At 36.3% G+C, this 18,463-nt stretch overlaps 1 protein-coding gene across 2 annotated transcripts in view; it reads right to left on the reverse strand.

Moving 5' to 3' along the window:
* Nucleotides 1-657: 657 nt before the first annotated feature.
* Nucleotides 658-18,463, reverse strand: part of IL1RAPL1 (interleukin 1 receptor accessory protein like 1) — a 659,497-nt gene continuing 641,691 nt past the window's right edge. For both annotated transcript variants that reach the window (XM_072357399.1, XM_072357408.1), the window contains exons 9-11: nucleotides 15,468-15,611; nucleotides 3,941-4,111; nucleotides 658-2,617 (exon numbers count right to left, since the gene is read on the reverse strand). In XM_072357399.1, the coding sequence (XP_072213500.1) occupies nucleotides 1,899-2,617; nucleotides 3,941-4,111; nucleotides 15,468-15,611 (1,034 nt within the window). In that variant the 3' untranslated portion in view covers nucleotides 658-1,898. The remainder of the gene's footprint in view (nucleotides 2,618-3,940; nucleotides 4,112-15,467; nucleotides 15,612-18,463) is intronic.

Here is an 18,463-nt window from a genome sequence, read left to right on the forward strand (position 1 = left end):
ACTCCCACAAACATCCCCCAAACTGCAGTTTACCTCTTCTCTACCCATTACTTCTCATTAAGAAGACTAAAATATCATAAGCTGTACTTTTGCTGTACTTTTCTCCTTGAGACAATTAAGATGAACAAACCCAACATATTCCTTATATTGGCCAGTATCAGTCAGCTACCATAAAAATTCCTATAGCTAATTAATTGCAGAAACAGACAATCAGGTTTGTCTTCCAGGCTACCAGCTACATGTCTGCCAGAGTCAATCAAACCCACGACTCTATGGGAGTGTGTTGCAAGCAGCAATTCTGCCTCTGTTCCTCTGCTTCTGCTAGCAGACACTGGCAGACAGCTTGGCCTGAATACCTTGTACATCTATAGCAGTGCTCTGTGCTCTTTCTCAAATATAAAATATAAGATGCTTGCTTCATTTACCTTAAAGATGCCCAGATATAAAGACAGTGGTTTATTTCTTCCCTGGCCACCATGGTAAACGCATTATTTGCAACTCCTCAAAGATAGAATAATACATAAAAAATAAAACTAATTTATTTATTCATTAAAGTGAATAAATTGTTTTTAATACTTCAAAGTATTATTTAAATATTAATTTTGTATAAATAAAGTTTATTCTCAAAACAATTATATTTGTTGTTGTTCGTGTTTCTTTTGTTTTTCTTTCTTTTTTTTTGCCTGAGTTCTTACTGAAATCATGTCAAAATTAAGCTTTACTTATTATTACAAGCTAAAACCAAATGAAATAATCATCTTGAATATATCATTTTAAAGCAAATACAATTCTGAACATTAAAATACAAGGGGACTCTGCAATCCACAGCAAAATAATGTTTTGCTCTTCCTTCTTCAGAAAATAATGCTTACTTTAATACAAAGTGGCAACCATCTATGATACTGCCTTTTTATTCCCCTTTGGTTTGGAAATCATCACTGTAAATATCAGCAGGACTCACTGCACTTCAGTGCCTATTGCCTCACTTGTCTCACTTGCCTAAAAATTGGAAATTATCTTATTTGCAGGGTTTTGAAAGGGAGGAAAGAAAAAAAAAATCAAATGCTTAAAAATAAAATCCACGACCACATTAATACTTTTCCAGGAATTGTTAAAAATAGGGTTTGCTTTTATATTTATAAAAGGGATACAATTGACTCATTCTTAAAATAAAAACAAAAAATCAAACCCCCAAGAAAGCAGAAATCAAGCCATCTCTATTTTCTACACACTCTGTAGTGACTACTGTGAAGCAACTGATACAGATTGGGTATATTCTGTTGTTTGACAAGTTTCTACCAAGTTAAATGTTAGATGATCAGACTGTAGTGTTACCCCAAATGGGGCCATTGGAAGGGCAGGGAGGGCGCAATGCACATTACAGGAGAGGAAATGAAACAGAAGCTCTCAGTGAGGGATGGGGTCATTCTAAGAACAAATATTACCCAAAACAGGTGACTGCAGCAGGCATGGCCTTCAGGAATCAGGCTAGGCAGGCCAACAAAATGGATGGCGCTTCTGATATCAACATAGCTTTGTCCAAGCATTCCCAAGAGAGGTTAAAAACAAACAGGGAAAAAAAAGTCTAAAACTATACTAATGAAGCAAAAAAGTTTCCTATCTATACAGCAGTCTCTTCATTTAAAAAAATGTAAATATACAAATTCCAATGACATATAAAACAAAGTCGAAAATGTGTATGGGAAGAGAACATGGGTAAAACAGGAAGACCGATGCTACAAAGAAATTGCAAAAAACGTATGTACAAGACCCTGTTTTTCCTCATATGTTATCGATTGTAATGCATGTTTAACAGCAGCAGTCGAGGATGTAGTTCCAGGCACCGGACTGCAGACTCAGCTTCTACTCAAGGGGATGGACAGCCCCTTGCATTTCTGTCACCAAATGACGCTTGATATACTGGTTTCCCGTGGCAAGAGGGGCAGTATCGCACTGTTTGTGTGAGCCTCTTCTGGATTCTGCTCCCTGTTATTTTTTGTCTGTGGCCGCTGCCCGTTTATAAGTGTCATAGGGATGTTGCAGTAGGTATGCTGGTTACCTATTGAGGTAAGCGGCAGGGTGCCGGTAGGAGGTACATCATATTCGTAGCTTCGATAATAGTGTTTCTGGCGCATCTGTGAATGATATGTATTATGAAAGGTGGAGCGTAGATCTGGATGAGCAGTGGCAAGAGCAGTAGAAGTGGCAGCAGCCATTGAAATTGCGGAGACTGTCTGCAGTTCCCCAAAGGGCCCCTGCTCACTGACATCTAAAACCTGCTCGTTTGTGATGGGTTCAGTCCTCTTAAAAGGCATTTCGTACTGTAAACGTTTCCAGAATTTGGAATTCAACTTGTTGCATTTTGGTCCATGCCATTTAATTACAGTGAGGAGCTTGATGGTATGTTTCAGGGCCTCAACCTCCTGATAGTTCATAACTCCTCGCAGTTCACTGCATTCAATCAGTATCACTTTGATTTCTCCCGTGACTAACATGTTCCGAAGCCTTGTTTCCAGTTCAAAGATGCTCCAGCCTCTTCTTACCACATAATTTGGAGTCATGACGATGATCAGTCGCTTACTTTGGTCTACACATCTTGCCACGTCTTCAATGTAGGCTACAAAATAAAACATTTGCTCAAAAATCAAAGCAAGAAAATATTTAATTCCCATAGGCTGGAGAGAAACATCAGAAGCAAACTCCCTTCTCTGAGAAAAGTTCACAAAATGCTGCAAAAACACCACTTTCAAATAGAAATAAATATTAAATGTTAAATAAAACTCTAATTGCCAGGACAAAGTTTTTGGATAACCTTCTCTGGGTGACTCTGCTTTAACAATGCAGCTGGAGCAGATGTTATCCAGAAGTCCTTTCCAACCTCAAACGTTCTACGATTCAGTGAAATATTTATTTCCCCTTGGGCTACATCGTCAATTTGTGCCTATATCTTTACTGGAACAAGTGTGTCCATCATCATTTTATCCGTCACCATTCTATAAAAAGAAGTCACCCAGATAGGCAACAGAGCAGAAGCTGTGTTTTATTTTCAGCCTAAAACTAAAATGATATTTCAAGGTCTACTGATGCATTAGATTCTTCTTTTCTTTTAATGCATTCACAGAAACAGAGTTGTGTCCTGCAAATTAATGCTCAGGATGCTGTAGATCTGAAAATATCCACGTGCTTAGGACTAAGGTTTTGTTTTACTCATTTCAAGCATCCTTTCTTACGAATATAAATTCAATACAATATGTTGAACTCAGTAGTTTTATAAATGGCTGCAACTGAACTTATGAACTGCAGTTTACAAATATTACTGAGCATAGGTTGGAATATGTTAAATACATACAAAAAAAGATCTACTTATTTCAGTTGCAATCAATTCTCACTTTCAATCTCTGAAAATGATCCAGTGCCTCCACTACATGTTTATCTGCCGTGGATACCACCAGCAGTCTTTTATTTACTCTGCTGCAGATGTCTTTTCTCAGCTCTTGCCTTAGCCCAAAGACAACAGTTTTCTTCCTGTCTGAGTTTCTGTATAGATGGATAGTGATTATTTTGTTATTTTTAAATTAGTGTGATGGATATATCTCCACAGAAACACTTAGGAATAGAAAATAAAAACCTCTTTATTAGTTCCTAGATGGGAAGGCTCTCAAAAAATCTGCGAATAAATATTAATCTCATTAATTTCCATTACCTATGCATGCCCTATCTGCACTGTCTCACCTTCAATGAATACAATACACTTAGTAAAATATAATACTCTTATCTAGGAAATGCACACCAAGCACATTTGCTGTCTTATCTTATCCCATAAGATGATGGAGTTAAGACAACATTCCAAAGAAGCAAGCATAGAATTAATACTTGTATGATATATGCAACCACAGCATATGTTACATAGGAAATACACAAACATAAAGATATGACTTACTTCCTGTGGGAATCAAATCTCTGTCTGGTATGAACAACTTGTATCCATAATGCTTTTCAAGCATATCTGGTAAGATCTCAAGAGCAAATCTTTCTTCTTCTCCGGTTTCTTGATTCCACTGATCAGGATCCACTTTGGTATAGGATAGATATGCATCATAGTCCTTATTGTCTAAAGAAATACAGAAAAAAAAAGCAAATTAGATTATTTGCTGTTACTGTGTATTGGTTAGATGGTTGCCAGGAATTATTCCTCAAAGAATTTTTCAGGAATGATAAATTGTTTATATAGAATAGCAAGCTTTTACCTAATCTCCAGTTACTAAACCATTCATCTTTCATGTTCCACCTAGTGAAGTTAATCCTTATTCACATGGATGCAAGACAGAAGGGATCCATACCCATACACTGAACTCAGTTTGTGCATAAATATTTGTGTGAGGCTCTGTATGAAGAAAATCCACTCAGCTGTCTGGTGGCAGCTTGTGAGCACAGAAGAAAAGTCACTAAAAGAATCCAGATTGTTTCTAGATTTAAAATGGAAAAGAAAAGCATCAAAATACCCGTACAAATGAACAATTATTTCTCTTACATAGTAAAAATGTTTCATTTTTGTCAAATCTTCACTATAAATTTAAGGCTTAAGACGTTCTAAACATGTGCATAGATTTACTTGTAAAATTCATTATTTTCCCAAAGCTGGGATTATTGCCAAACTTAGATCTCTGTAGCATCAGATTCCAATTATGCAGTTTAAATATCCTGAATTCTATGTGCTTAAATATGCTAATTTAATGATACATTAATGTTCATTTTGGTCCTTAACAGTGTATTACTTCATTTCAATTAAGCGAAATATATGTGTCTGTATCTTAAATGTGCTTGGTGTGCTTACTTGAAAGACTGAATCAAAAAAGTCATCATTAATTTTCATTAAGAGGTCGATAACACCAAGTGCTCTGGAACTAATTCAGTGGAATAAGAGGTCATGTTTTGAATTTTGTTGTGAAGAATGCAGAAAAAAATCAATGGCAAGATTAATGAAATGTTAACATCCTTCTAACTCTCTTGACAACACTATGCCCAGGCTATCGAGAATATCAATTGCTCATAAAAGAGACCTGATTGAATACTCTACCATGTGGTATAAGTGATGTTACACTCATTCAGTGCTGACTTCATTCTTTTGTTCAGCCAAACTTTTTTTGATACTTTTTTTGTACTTTGGTTGCACTACTTGGAAAAGCCTGCCAAAAGTAGGAAGGGTGCAAAGTGTATAAGCAAAATTAAAGGGCAGGCACTAGTCTTGAGTTGTCCACTCTTCCTTCCAAGGAACCATTCATACTGTGCTCATTAAAATCTGCAGAAGACAAAATTAAAATGGTAAAACTTCTTTCAAACTTTCAAAACCAATGAAACGACCGCATCCTTCATTTTTCTCTTCTTCAATTTATGTGAGATTATCTGTTGGATTGTTATGTTCACAATAAATAATGAACAGCAAAAACTAGCACCACCAACAAACGAGATAAACAATGCCTTCCTTTGATCCATTATTTCATCTTTTCAGTACTTGTGAAATCTTAATCCTTCATGATAAAGAAACACCTAATGCCTCTGATATTGCCACTGAGTTGATCAAATGCAAACTAGTGGGAGATTACAGAACAGGTTCTGTCCCTACAGTAGGATAGACTTAATCCAGCAACAGAGTTAACACACAGAAAGATCAGGAGATATATGGAGAAATCACCTCAACTGACATAATGATGATGTGGTCATGCCATTTTCTTTTATAGTCTTAGTAATGGTTATAATGATATTACATGTTTTAGAGCAGCATTAATCTATTGGAAGCCTTGGAATAAATATGAAAATGTATAATTTCTCAAAGGGATGAATCATAAAAAATAATGCAGCGTTCAAACTGTTTTGAAGGCTTCAGGATATTGTCTGTGAAGACAGTTTGCACATTCTTAATTTGAGGGAGACTTATTCACACTATGCCACAACTTTCTTGCACACATAATTACAAATCTAATGCTTTTATTTATTTATTTTTAATATAAATTTTCATAATATGAAGGATACAGTATTCCTAGTGACTATAGCTGTGTTATCCATGATTGTAGAGAACTGAAGAGAATGCTTCTTTCAAACCTGGTTCCCTAGTTTTTATAGTATTTGAAAGGCTAAGAAAGTGAGGATCTAGAGTATATATACATAGTTGGGTTCAAGCAATCATGAATTTATTTAAACTCCAGTACAGCTAGGTATGTAGTCCAGTCTGGGAAACTGTTGCTCTAGCACAGAGGTTTTCCTGAGCTATTAGACTGTCAGTTTGTCTGTCCATCTGTCAGTTATTTTTAAATTTGATGAAAAGTAGAAAGCTCAGTTTACAGCAGAATTAATTATCAAATGTGGGGATTTTGATCATTTCATCTAAAACTTTTTCCTGTGGAGATTCAGAGCAAACTTCTACATAGTCTTTTATCTGAAAGCATTGTTTTTCCCTTAACTGCTTCAGGATTCTTTTTTATAGAAACATATCAGAATAAATTCTTCTAGCTTTATGTCCAGGTACTTCGCAGAGCTGTTTCATGCAATAGCTGTCCTTTTATTTATTTTATTAGATTTGTAGTTGTTTTCTGCTGCTTACTAGGTATTATACAACTAGGATGGAGCTCTTCAGCTCAACAGCCTCCATTTTTGTGAAGCTCTATTGTATCCATTAACTGAAAAGGCTGAAATGAAACATAAAGCAGGCCTTACATGGGCAAATTTAATGAAAAATAATAATAATTCATGTAATCTTGTAAACAATTATGAGAATACATTGAAGCTCTGGATTAGTTTAGATCAGTGAGGTCAGACATGGCCCATGCTACAGGTACAGTGCATGTCAGTCAACCAAAGACCATCTGTACTTCAAGACTCTGGTCCATCAGGCTGTGAAGCACAAACTTTGCCATTCTCATTGTTGCACAGAGTTAAAAGTAAGGACACTGAGTAATGGTCTTGGACTTAGCAAAAGGCCAGAAAAAATTGTTTGGATCAGTCTTAGGGGTAGACATTGAAGGTGAAATGCCAGATCCATTAAGAACAAATGGAGACATGATTTCATTCAGTGGCTCAGGATTTTAGCCAAAACACCTGTTGCATCATTGCAGCATGCATTCTTTAATGCTGTCCATTTATTTCAGTGATCATCCAAATGTAGAAATGATCATCTTCCCTGTAACTACTAGAGGGTTAATGCTGCAGAAGTGATATAAATTTTTAGAGGATGAAGTCGTAAATGCTGCTTGTTATTCTGGGGATGTGCTCAGCAGCAGTCTTTTAAAGGCTCAGTATAAGCATAAAATGAAACACAGACTCCATATGCATCTACTTTCCTCTTCTATAGGGACCATCAGACAGATTCAACTTTTAGTTTTTATTATATATGTACATATTTTCTAACAATTTGCATGTTGCCCTCCAAGGGGATGGCAGTTTGGGCCTTTGAGGTTTCATGAACCTTAAGCATTGCAGCTATTTCTGCTAATGGAGTACAGAAAACTATTTATAGATTAAAAATTAAAAATAGAAAAGTACCTCCATAAAGTTATCTTTTTCTTATCAACCATGTTCAAACAGATGATAAGTCTGGATTCCCAGCTGGCATGGTATGTTATAGCACAAGGCAGACTGACTGATCAAAATAAAGAGAAACATACAATGCAATATTTCATAGAGTCGATAGATCTGAATCTTATTTTAATGAAGCTGTATACCAAGGTCAGCCCACACCTTTGTGTGTTCTGTAATCCCCCAGAATCATTAACAGCGACTTCAGAAGTACCCAGTTCTCCAAAGAGAGCTGACAACACATGGGCTGCTCTGTAGCCAGAAGTAGCTGGAGACACTTCTGGCTTTCCCAGATCTTCCCTTTAGGAATCAATGGAAGATTGACAGTTGATGTGCCAGAGCATGTGTCAGCATTGTAAAGACTCAGGTACTCATCTAGGAGCAATGTACTGATATAATCAGGTGTTTCAAGTGGGGTCCTTAGAAATGGCAGAATGGATTCTGCAAGTACTGCAGGGAACTGCTGTGAGGCTTTCTTTGAAAGCTGCTTTGAAAACACACTGTGTTAAGCAAGAGTTGCAAAGGGATGAGTTTTCAAAATTTCACACAGAATTCTGTGCCCGTTTCATTATTTGTGGGGCCACATTTAATGTTCACATTGCACCAGTGCTCATCACCCTCAAAACAATGAAAAAGATAACCCAAATTCTTGGATGATTAAAAACACCAAATCACTGTGAGTCTTTCAAAACACTTTTATTTTACCTTAGACTGTTTACTGTTGATTGTGATGCTCACCTTATCATTTAATCACTTTAATTTTTGTTCTTTAAATGCCAAGTCTGTTTTATGGTTAATAAAAACAAAAAACTGACAATGTCAACTTTGCCATGGTAAAGTACCTCTTAAATGGAGTATTCCTAATGATACTCTAGATCCTTGCCTGAAGTGGGAAATGGTGTACTGAAGAGAGATTACAAATGCAACACTGGCAAAAGGGTTAGAGAAGTATAATTGGTTCTAAAAAGGTTCTTGAGTATTCTCAGCACACCACAGACCAGGAAAAATAAAAATGTCCTTTGCCCACAGGAGGTACATTTATAAAAATACTAAAGCAGCAGGCATGCATTTTTTTCCCTTCCCATTAATTTGTCAGCCACCCTTAAGGTATATTTTTCCTTATTATCTATAACTACAACTAAAATTTCTTAACAATTGGTACATAAGATTACTACTTATTTAAACTGAATAATCTGTAATTAAAGGTGATTTTTTCTCATTTACTTACTCTGATTTCTTACTTGTAGCTAAACCAAGAGGAAAGATTCAATGTTTCTAAACCATTCTCATTAATATGGAAGTTAGTAACTAAATTAAATACTACTAATTCTTCTTTTAATATAAAAAGCTGGTGCAGCATTAATCTCAAAAATTACTCTTGACATGAAAATGCAGATGTTTCTTTATACAATTATCAGAATGTTAAAATTTATGAAAACTAAAACATGCTGATAGAAGATATTCTCTTGTATTTGCTAGTGAGAAAAAATCATTAGTAGTACTGAAAGACTGAATGGAAAGGAGTCATAGCAAAGCATAGCATACACCTATGAAAGACTTGATCCATTTTTAAAGAGCAGAAAGTCAACAACTGTCATGTAGAGTCTGAAAAGGGAGGAATGTAAATTTTTATGGACAAAATAAGATAAATATATTAAACTGACAAAGTGTATAGTAACTACTTGTTGTTATCCTAATTAAAAACAAAAACAAAAACAAAAAAAACCAAAAAGCAGCTAATTACCTGTATCAAATACGTTTACTTGCATGCTTCTTAGTTCAACTGATTTATGATAGTACTTATATCATGGGGTTATGTAGTGTGAAAACTAGAGCTGAGATAGCCTTGGTGTAAGTAAAATTAAAAAGTTAAGGAAGTCTTTGTAGGTACAAAAAAAACCAAACAATCAACCAACCAACCAACCACCACCAACAAAAAAACCTACGCAAGAACAACAAGAAAAAAAAAGCAAAACACAAAAACAAAAACAAAAAATAATACAAACCTCAGGAGAGAAATGGCTTGGAAAAAGGCTTTCAACCTAAGATTCTGGACACTGAATGCCAACATGCTGCATTCATCTTGCTTACCTTGGAAATCAGTCCTTTGAAAACAATAAAAAATCCCAGCAAAGAGAAAGCCATCAACAGCAGCAAAACAAGAAAAACAACTTCAAAGCTCAGAGGAATTTGACAGAGTTGCTGGCTGAGGAACAGGAGATATCTCAGTCTTCAGATGATAGACTGTTTTCTTCCTAGTTTACTTTTTAAAAAATGGTTCTATATGCCATAAAACAGGGAGATAGTAAAATAAAGAGGTAAAACCAGAATATTTTATTTGAATTAGTAAGTTTCAAGAAAACTAGGAAGTCCCATATTCATTGGAGACATAAACTGAGATTTCATTCTTTGAATTGCTTTTCAGATGTAAATAAATAACATAAATGAAAAGAGTTACAAGTTAATGTAGGCAATTATCCAATAATAAAATTGTAATTAGGAAATCCCTGTTACATGACTAGTAAAATTTAGAAAGCTGAGGACCGTATTTTTTTCTAGAGATGATTTTAACAGTAACTGAAACTGATATTCATAAAGTAGGATATCTTATTGCCACAATTTGCCACTAGCCATCAAGAATACATATACTGTGCTGAGGCTGCTACTGCAAACTTGTTCCATGAATCCCTAGAGAAAACTCTGTAGTTGCGAAGTCACTAACTTCAGCAGTAATTTCAGTCTAGCTGTACCTGCATATCATGATCATTAACACAAGCACTTCAGCAGGTGCCTAGGACTCAAAAAAAATCTATATTTGAAAGTTAACATCTAAGTTCCACTGAATCATTAAGAATCTCAAAGCATTATCTTTCTTGGCTTCACAAGAAGTTTACAGGGGTGAAACACAGGAATCCACAGGGAAGAGTGCCTTCTGTCATCTTAATTTGTGCAGTGAATAAGGTATTTTTGGGGCAATCCCATAGGTCTCTGTGTGCCCTACAAGTCTTTTGCTGCTAAATAATGGTAAAGATGAAAATCATAACCACTTAAGTAGTCGCAGATGCAACAGAGATTTCAAGGCAGAGATCATTTTATCAGTTTCTTAATATGAGAATTGATTTACTTCCTCTCAGAAAACAATGAAACTCATTTTTATTAGAGTGCAACACTTGCAGCCCAGAAACAACCACTAAAGGTGTCATATATAGAATCCAAGGAAGATTTCCTAAATTTAAAGAGCTTAGCAATGACACTTCTCAACCACCTTAGCAACATAAAATAAATAAATAAATAAAATAAAAAAGGAAACAAAATGAAATCAGAGGAACTCCAGGGCCTTGGTCCCCACACACCAAACCTGGCCGTGTGTAGTCTGAGACCTCAATCCCCCTGTTCTACCATGTTTCCTTTGCAAGGAAATTTGAGAATAGTGTGAAAGACACCAATGAGAGAACCCTGTCCAACACTGTAGAAATAGTTAATGGGAACTAAATATATTGAGAGACATTTTGAAGGTTGTCATATCAACAGTCAAACAAAAGTCTCTCTAGTTATCAGCTGAATATTTTTATTTTTGTTGTTATTGTTTATAGCCCTCAAACTGGGCTTATAGTCAGACTGATTGTGACAAGAGATATTTATGAATTTTTATTACAGAACTGTTTTCACAGCACATTTGTTCAGTTTTCTTCCTAATTTCTAAATCATTCTGCTCTTGTCAATTTTAATGTCAGCCTCTTCATGCAAAATTTCTTCTTTCTGATGATGGTGCATATTTATTCCTTCACACAAAAACTTTAATCAATTTAAATGGTTACTAACGTATCCAAAAATGGCAGTGTCCAGTGCCTGCAGGCATTTTCTACTCATAAATGCATTGTGTGCTCTTTTCTCTGAAATTGGAAGCTGCAATATAAACACGCATATAAATTCATGATTTTGAGTAATTTTGCCCATCTGACCATGTCAAGTAGTTTTTAGTCTAACTTTTGTAGCCTTCTGGATTTATTGTCAATATTCCTGAAGGCTGTAATTTGGATGTCTGAACATCCTCTGGAAACTCTCATGTCTTGAAATAGCAAGAAAAATTTCAAAATAGAAATTTTGGTAAATTGAAGCCTCTGGGACACTTTAAGGCAGCATCAGAAATGGTGCTGCTGGTCTGACTCCCTTTTCTCCCCTTTCTGCCTGCCCTGGTGTCTGTCCTGCTTTGAGACTGATCCTTGCATGATTTCATGGACAGAAACAATCTCTCAAAGGAGGAAGTTATCCTGGGTAAAACCCTGGGAAAATTTCTATAGATTTTATGAGAGAGGTTTCACCTCTCTCATAAACAAGGAGTTTATGAGAGTTTATGTATTTCTATACAGTGGTAATGTCTCCTCTGACATCAAAAGGCTTTTAAGATCAGTGAGTGCAAGAAGTTAGGGTATGTCTTCATCCAAGGTATTTACAAATGTTTTCTTGCATTTTTTTTTCTCTTCACTCTTAGTTAAAATATAACCTTTTATTAAATTCATTTGAAACTGAGAAAGGCAGCAAAGAAGATCCATGGAAAATAAAAATATGGAAATAATAACAGCTAAAACACTGAAGGATGAATGTGGCATAAAACTGTAATGTAAGGACTCTATGTACAATAAAACATAAGAATTCATCACTTCTCAAAGCGGCTTTCAGTATAACATGCTAATACTTAAAGTACACCTTACGGACAAGACTTTTTAAACTAAACTTCTAAAATCATTCTTAAACCTAGAAAGGATGCCTGCCTGCCATTTAACAACAACCAGCCCTCAGAAGTTTCCACTGAAGCAACTATATCTGAAAATTTTGTTTTCAGGATATTAGTGAACATTTGAAGATGATATTTAAGGGTATCATCTTTATTATGTATTTTGTCTGATCTTAAATTGACTTGCTGGTCAAACAGGTTTGGGGGTTTCAAACCACTTCACCGATAGGGATGAGCTGTCTCTTTGAGAGGCAGTGCCAGGCAAGGCAGCTTCAAGTGGGAAAGTTGCTTTGCCATCGGTCAGAGAGCTTTGCCTGTGCTTCACTTCCCAGGGAGACATGTCAGACATTAGTGATGAAGTCCACTAACCAAACTCCAGCACAAAGTGTTAATTTGATTATGTTCTACTTCAGTAGGAAAGGGAAAAAAGAGGTTTTTCCCAGAACACAAGGTTGAACTGTGTTCGCTGGAGAGAGAAAAAGAGGAAAACAGAGTTACTGAGATCATATCATCATAGTATCATAGTATTGTGCAAGTTGGAAGGGACCTTAGAGATCATCGAGTCCAACTCCCGGGATTCGAGCCCTCTGTGTAGCAGAGCGGCACTTCTACCCCCTGCTCCACAGGAGGGGATTCGAACCCGGGCCCCCTGGTGTTGCAAACGGGAATTCTACCGCTGCGCCACCGGAGGCACACTATGAGATGAGAGAAAATGGGAAATTCAAGGATGCAAGTAATAGAAACCAGCATCTGTGAATACTTATTTAATCTCCATCACTCTCAGAGAAAGTAATAATTTAAATTTTAAGAGTTAAATACTTTGTTTTCAGTTATTTCTCACAATTTACCCATGCCTCTCACAGACATGTGCATGAGAAAAACTAGTGTCTAAGGAAAAGAAAGAGGAACTGTGATGAGATTCAACATCCTGAAGGCCTTGTGCAAAAATGAAGCATTGCATTTTATAAATATTTTTATAGGAAAATTTCAATTAGACCTCACTTCTATAGTGTTTCAAATTCTCCCTGGATACACCAGAGTGAACACAAAAAGCCCTGTGACATTTTGATGTTTGCTTATCTACATGCTATCCTGAAGTACACCAGTGCATGATGTAAATGATGACTAGCATGTAGGTACTTGGCTGTGGCACTGCAGGAGTTAAGGTCGGAAAAAGATTTTACAGTTCAGCATTTTGTGCCTGTCTGTAACAGGCAAAGCCAAGGGAAAGGGTCTGAATTTATGTTTGCAATTTATCTCCACACAAACCATGGCTTGGCATCCTGTGGAGTATTTTCTTTCTATCTTCTTAATTCTGTGAGAGCATAGGTGAGAGACAAAGCAGAAGTCCAGCTGCAGTATCTTCATTGTCACAGTAGGTTTTATCCATGTTTCTAGTATACTGAGTATAGTAGTAGCTGCAGTATTCCATTATGAGAATCTGCAAGTAGTATTTCTCCCGGTGTGTTACTTCAATTAAGCACTCAAAGAATGAGCTGGCATTGAACATGTAAGGAGAATCTAAGCTTTATCCTGTAAATGATACTATGATACTATGAAATTAAATTAAATTTGCCCAGAAAAACAAACTAATGTTACATTTCTTTCTCTTGAATTCCAGAACAGTTTAGTTTAAAATTTAAAATTTTGTTACTTAAAATGGACGATTAAAGCATTTTCATTCCTAGGTCACTGAGGTAAAGGGTGAGAGGAGATAGAGACAGGTGTGTAACATTTGCTAAGAGTAAGTCTTCAAATTAATTGGAGAGATTCAAAGTAACAATAATTGACACCCGTAAAAGTAAGAATTACTGCAACACAGAGAGGAAACATTAAATTTCAACTATTTAAACAATTACTAAACCATATGCTTTTTCTTTCATAATATGATACGATTATTATTCAATTCATACATGCAAGTACGCATGTTTCTATAGACTATGGATTGCATTTTGGATGAGGGGGAATCTCAGCTTCTGAAAAAAAGTAGAATCTGTCAAAATACTTTATGAATCACAGTCCTGATGGGCCACTGTTTCCTCTTCTTTAAAATAAGTAACCTGTTGTTTTTATTTTTTACCCATTGAGTTGCTGTACTAATATGCATCTTTTTCATCAGTCTCACAGGATACAAAATGTTCTAATGTTATGGGACTTTTTGCTGTTCTGAGCGTTTTCTTTTTTGAATTCTTGTGCATTTTTACATTGGAGGCAGAAGTGAGTATTTCCCTGTGATCTTAGTATGGAAGCCTTTCCCTTACATAGAGACCTTTAATTTTGCTGTCACTCTTGTCCTGTATCAGTGACAGATTTCTTAAAGTACCTCACACAGCAGCTGCTTTCCACAGGCTATTACCTTGAACTGTAACATAACTTTCAGCAGTATTTCAGTAAAAAGGAAGGTTCTGTCATCAAAAATGTAGCGGTAGCACAAAACATCAAGAACTCTGACCCAAGAAACCAAATCTAATTAATCAGAATATGAAGCTCAACTGGGTTTGCTGTCCAGCAGCAGTTTTATTTGTGGGCAGAGAAGATGTTCTTTGTTTATTAAAAAGAGAAGAAAAAGAACCCACACATGTCCATTTGACACAGTCCATAGCATACATTGCAAACTACTTTTGTTAAAGCTGGCTTTCCTTGAACCACAAAACAATGTTAATGATCATTAGCCGCACTCCAAGTGATTAAGCAAATGAACTCAAGAAAATGGACTGTTGGGTACGCTCCCAAACACTCAGCGCAGGTTATTGAAACTGATCCATTTAAACAAGCAGTATACTGAAATTCTGTTCAACCTCTACCTATTAGTGAAATACAATTACACTTCCATGCTTAAGAGGAGGTGAAGCTGGCTTTCAGCACTGATGGAAAGAAATAGCCTTGAAAGCCTCAGTGTTGGTAACTTTCATGTGGTGCTAGGAGTGTGGATCTAAAAGACACACGTGTCACCTCGAGAACCAGAGAGCAGCACAAACATCAGCTGAGTAGTCATTGCTGCTAATGTGCTGCATGAGGAATGCATATTAAAGTCAGTGCCTAATGCGGTGGGAAATAAAAATTGCAGTTGTTAACGCATCTTGAACTGAAATTAAATTTGGGCTTTGATGGAGAGAAATAGACACATTTAGAAGGTAAGAAACAGACTGAAAAGCTGCCTTACCTCCATCTAGTTCTTCAGCTCCAAAATGATTCCTGTAGAAGAGCATAATCTCTATCTTGTAACACTTGTAGACAGTCACTAAACAAACAAGCAGCAGCAGAATAGCACCAAGCCCACCAGCAAGCTCAACTGTATACATCAGCTCTGCAAAGAATTACAAAATACAATAATAGCCACATTCCAAACCAGAAATGATTAACAACAGACTTCATAGTTAATTACTAATATAAAATAATGAGTTTTATTTATTTATTTATTTATTTATTTTTTATTTTGAAGATCCTGTGAAAAAAAAATACCTAGTAGATAGGAATGTGCTCTTTATTAAAATACTTTTTCCTTTGGTGCAGTATCTGAATTGCTCTTTTGTAAAACAACAGATGCTGGAATATGTATGTGCGTACGCATTCATATAAGAGAGATTTGATAACCCTCGTCCATCTCTCTCCCTGCAGATACACTACAATTCGTTTTATGCACATAAATGTTGACATTGCATTTACAATGAAAGCAGAGATGAATGGGTTATTTTATTTTATTTTTTTTTTTTTTGGGGGGGGGGGGAGTGGAGAGGACAGGTACTATAATGAAAACATATTCACTCCCTGAATCCACACACAAATAACTAAAAAGCTCAGCTTTAGGATGAATTTCAGTCTACTGGCTAAAATTGTACTAGGGATTTTTTTTTATTATTTTTTTATTTTTTTCCACAAGCAAGCAAACTAATAAACAAAAAGCAAAGAGAAAAACAGTTTGAGGGATGTGAAGATAAATTCACCTAGGAACTCCAAAGCCACCCATCTCATATATCTGCTAATATCTTTGACACAATTTCCCAGTGATCTGCAACTCATCTTTATTCTCCTCTCTTTCCACAAGCAAGGTTGGCTTATGCTTAATCATTGCAAACCATCCCAATTTGTCAGTTGTGACATCAGCATTCAGACCATGGGCACCTCCTGGTCCCTTTGCTGCACTCTCGGATGGAGACTGATGTGACTGAGATCATGTCACATAGCTCTCTTCCTGAGGATGCGGACTCTGATCAAATGTAACCTCCTCAGTGAAGTCACTTATCAGCAAATATGTAATGTATCATCATGGACCTTCATTTCTCCCTGTATAAACCATGGCATGCTCAAGAAAACTCAGTGACATCCATTTTCTTTTTACTTCAGTTATCAATAGGAAACTGACAACTGGCAACAAACAAAAAGTGTGGTAATGTTGTAACTTGAACTAAGTAATAAATGGCATACCTTACAACCCAACCCCCTATATTTTTCCAATACTGCTCAGTGCTAAGGAATGCCAAAAAATCACATATTGAAAATCCAAGTCATACAGTTTTGCTTCACAAAATGTGTGCTGGAGAAAGCTCAGTTCCACGTTGCTTTCACAGCATCCTCTTCCAGTGGGCTGAATGAAGCACTATAGCCATGATGTAACCAACTAAACCAACAGGTTTAATTTTTTTTTATTTTTTTTTTTTGTGTGGTTATGCAGACTTGACACAATATGATTCAATTAGAGAAATAAAAGGTTATAGAAGAATATGAGAATTCAATTTATTTTGACTACATTTATTGAGAATCACAAACTTTTTTTATTATTTTGAAATGACTGTAAGAAGATTTCATTGCTCTCTAGAAGACACTAAAAGCGTAATAAAATAAAATAAAGAAGTATTTATGTCCTGTGCCATTCTTACAAAAACTGTGCTGGAAAAACCTTTGTGTTAGATATTTTTTACTCTTCTGGTCCTGAGAAAGGAACGTTATTAAAAACAGCCAACAAAAAATTGTTTGCATAGACAAATAATACAGTATTTTACAATATTAATAGAAATGGAAATTACTCTAGTCTTACTATTAGCCTGCTTATCATTTTGTACTACAGGTGATGCAGCTGTTCAGTAGGGACTAGGAGAAAGGGTTTTAATATGTTGGGTTGCTAGGTACCAAACAATCTATTTATGCGCCTGCTGTTATGACTCATTAAAAGTGAGGGGAAACTACAGTTGGAAAACAGAAGTTTTTGCTAAATTAATGATTTTGAGATTAGATGAAAAAAATAACTGCAGGTAGTTACTTGTTTTCTAACGCTGTGCATGAAATCAAATAAATGGACTGCATCACCTTTGCTATCAGAGAAGCCCTCCCAGGTGCTTTTTTCCCCATAAAATAATTCAAGACTATTCTGATACATTTTCATTGATAAAGTCTACCTGAACACATATGAACCTATCCTAAACCAACCAGATAAGCAAAGAAGAAACAAACTTCTCAATTCGCCCCAAAAGTTTCTAGAAATTTCCTTTTTATCTGCTGCCATCACAGTCACTGTTGAGCACAGGAAGGGTAAGATGGGTCTTTCTTAAACAGATTTGTTTGTAAAGTCAATTTCTTGCTATACTCTTTGAGCACAGCAAGCTGGTATTTTTGTCCATGCTGAGCTATGTTTATCAAGCACATGCTCGCCCTCTGTCTCAGGTGATGTTTATCAGGCCCTGAGGCAGAGACACAGTGATTAGCCCAGCAGACTGCTGTATTCTAACATCCCACCGTGCCAATGCCTAAGCCGGCCCCCAGAGGACCACAGCTGGTACAGTCCCGTCTGCATGGCACTGTGAAGGGCACAGATTAGCCTGGGCACAGTGAAGGATGCAACTGTGAGCTTTCAGGCCATGAGCTAGTTTTTCCCCAGGTTGCTAAACTGTAAAGGGAAGCTAGCTGGCTTTGTATACCTCAGGATTTTTTTGAAGAGCATCACTGTGTTACACAGAACTGAAGGTGTCAGAAGCAGCAGGCTCAATCCAGCCATTGGTGTTGGCCCCTTGGATGGCTGCCATCATTTCATTCCCGTGTCTTGGATTTCCTTGTGTGAAGTGGGAAGGAGTACTCAGACTCCTTCCTGGGAGAGGTTATTCCTGAATGGTGCCTTATGAGGGTGATATGCTTGAGAGCAAGGCGTAGTAAACAAGTCATAGCAAG

This window comes from Excalfactoria chinensis, chromosome 1, assembly GCF_039878825.1.
Source record: "Excalfactoria chinensis isolate bCotChi1 chromosome 1, bCotChi1.hap2, whole genome shotgun sequence".
Lineage (NCBI taxonomy): Eukaryota > Metazoa > Chordata > Aves > Galliformes > Phasianidae > Excalfactoria > Excalfactoria chinensis.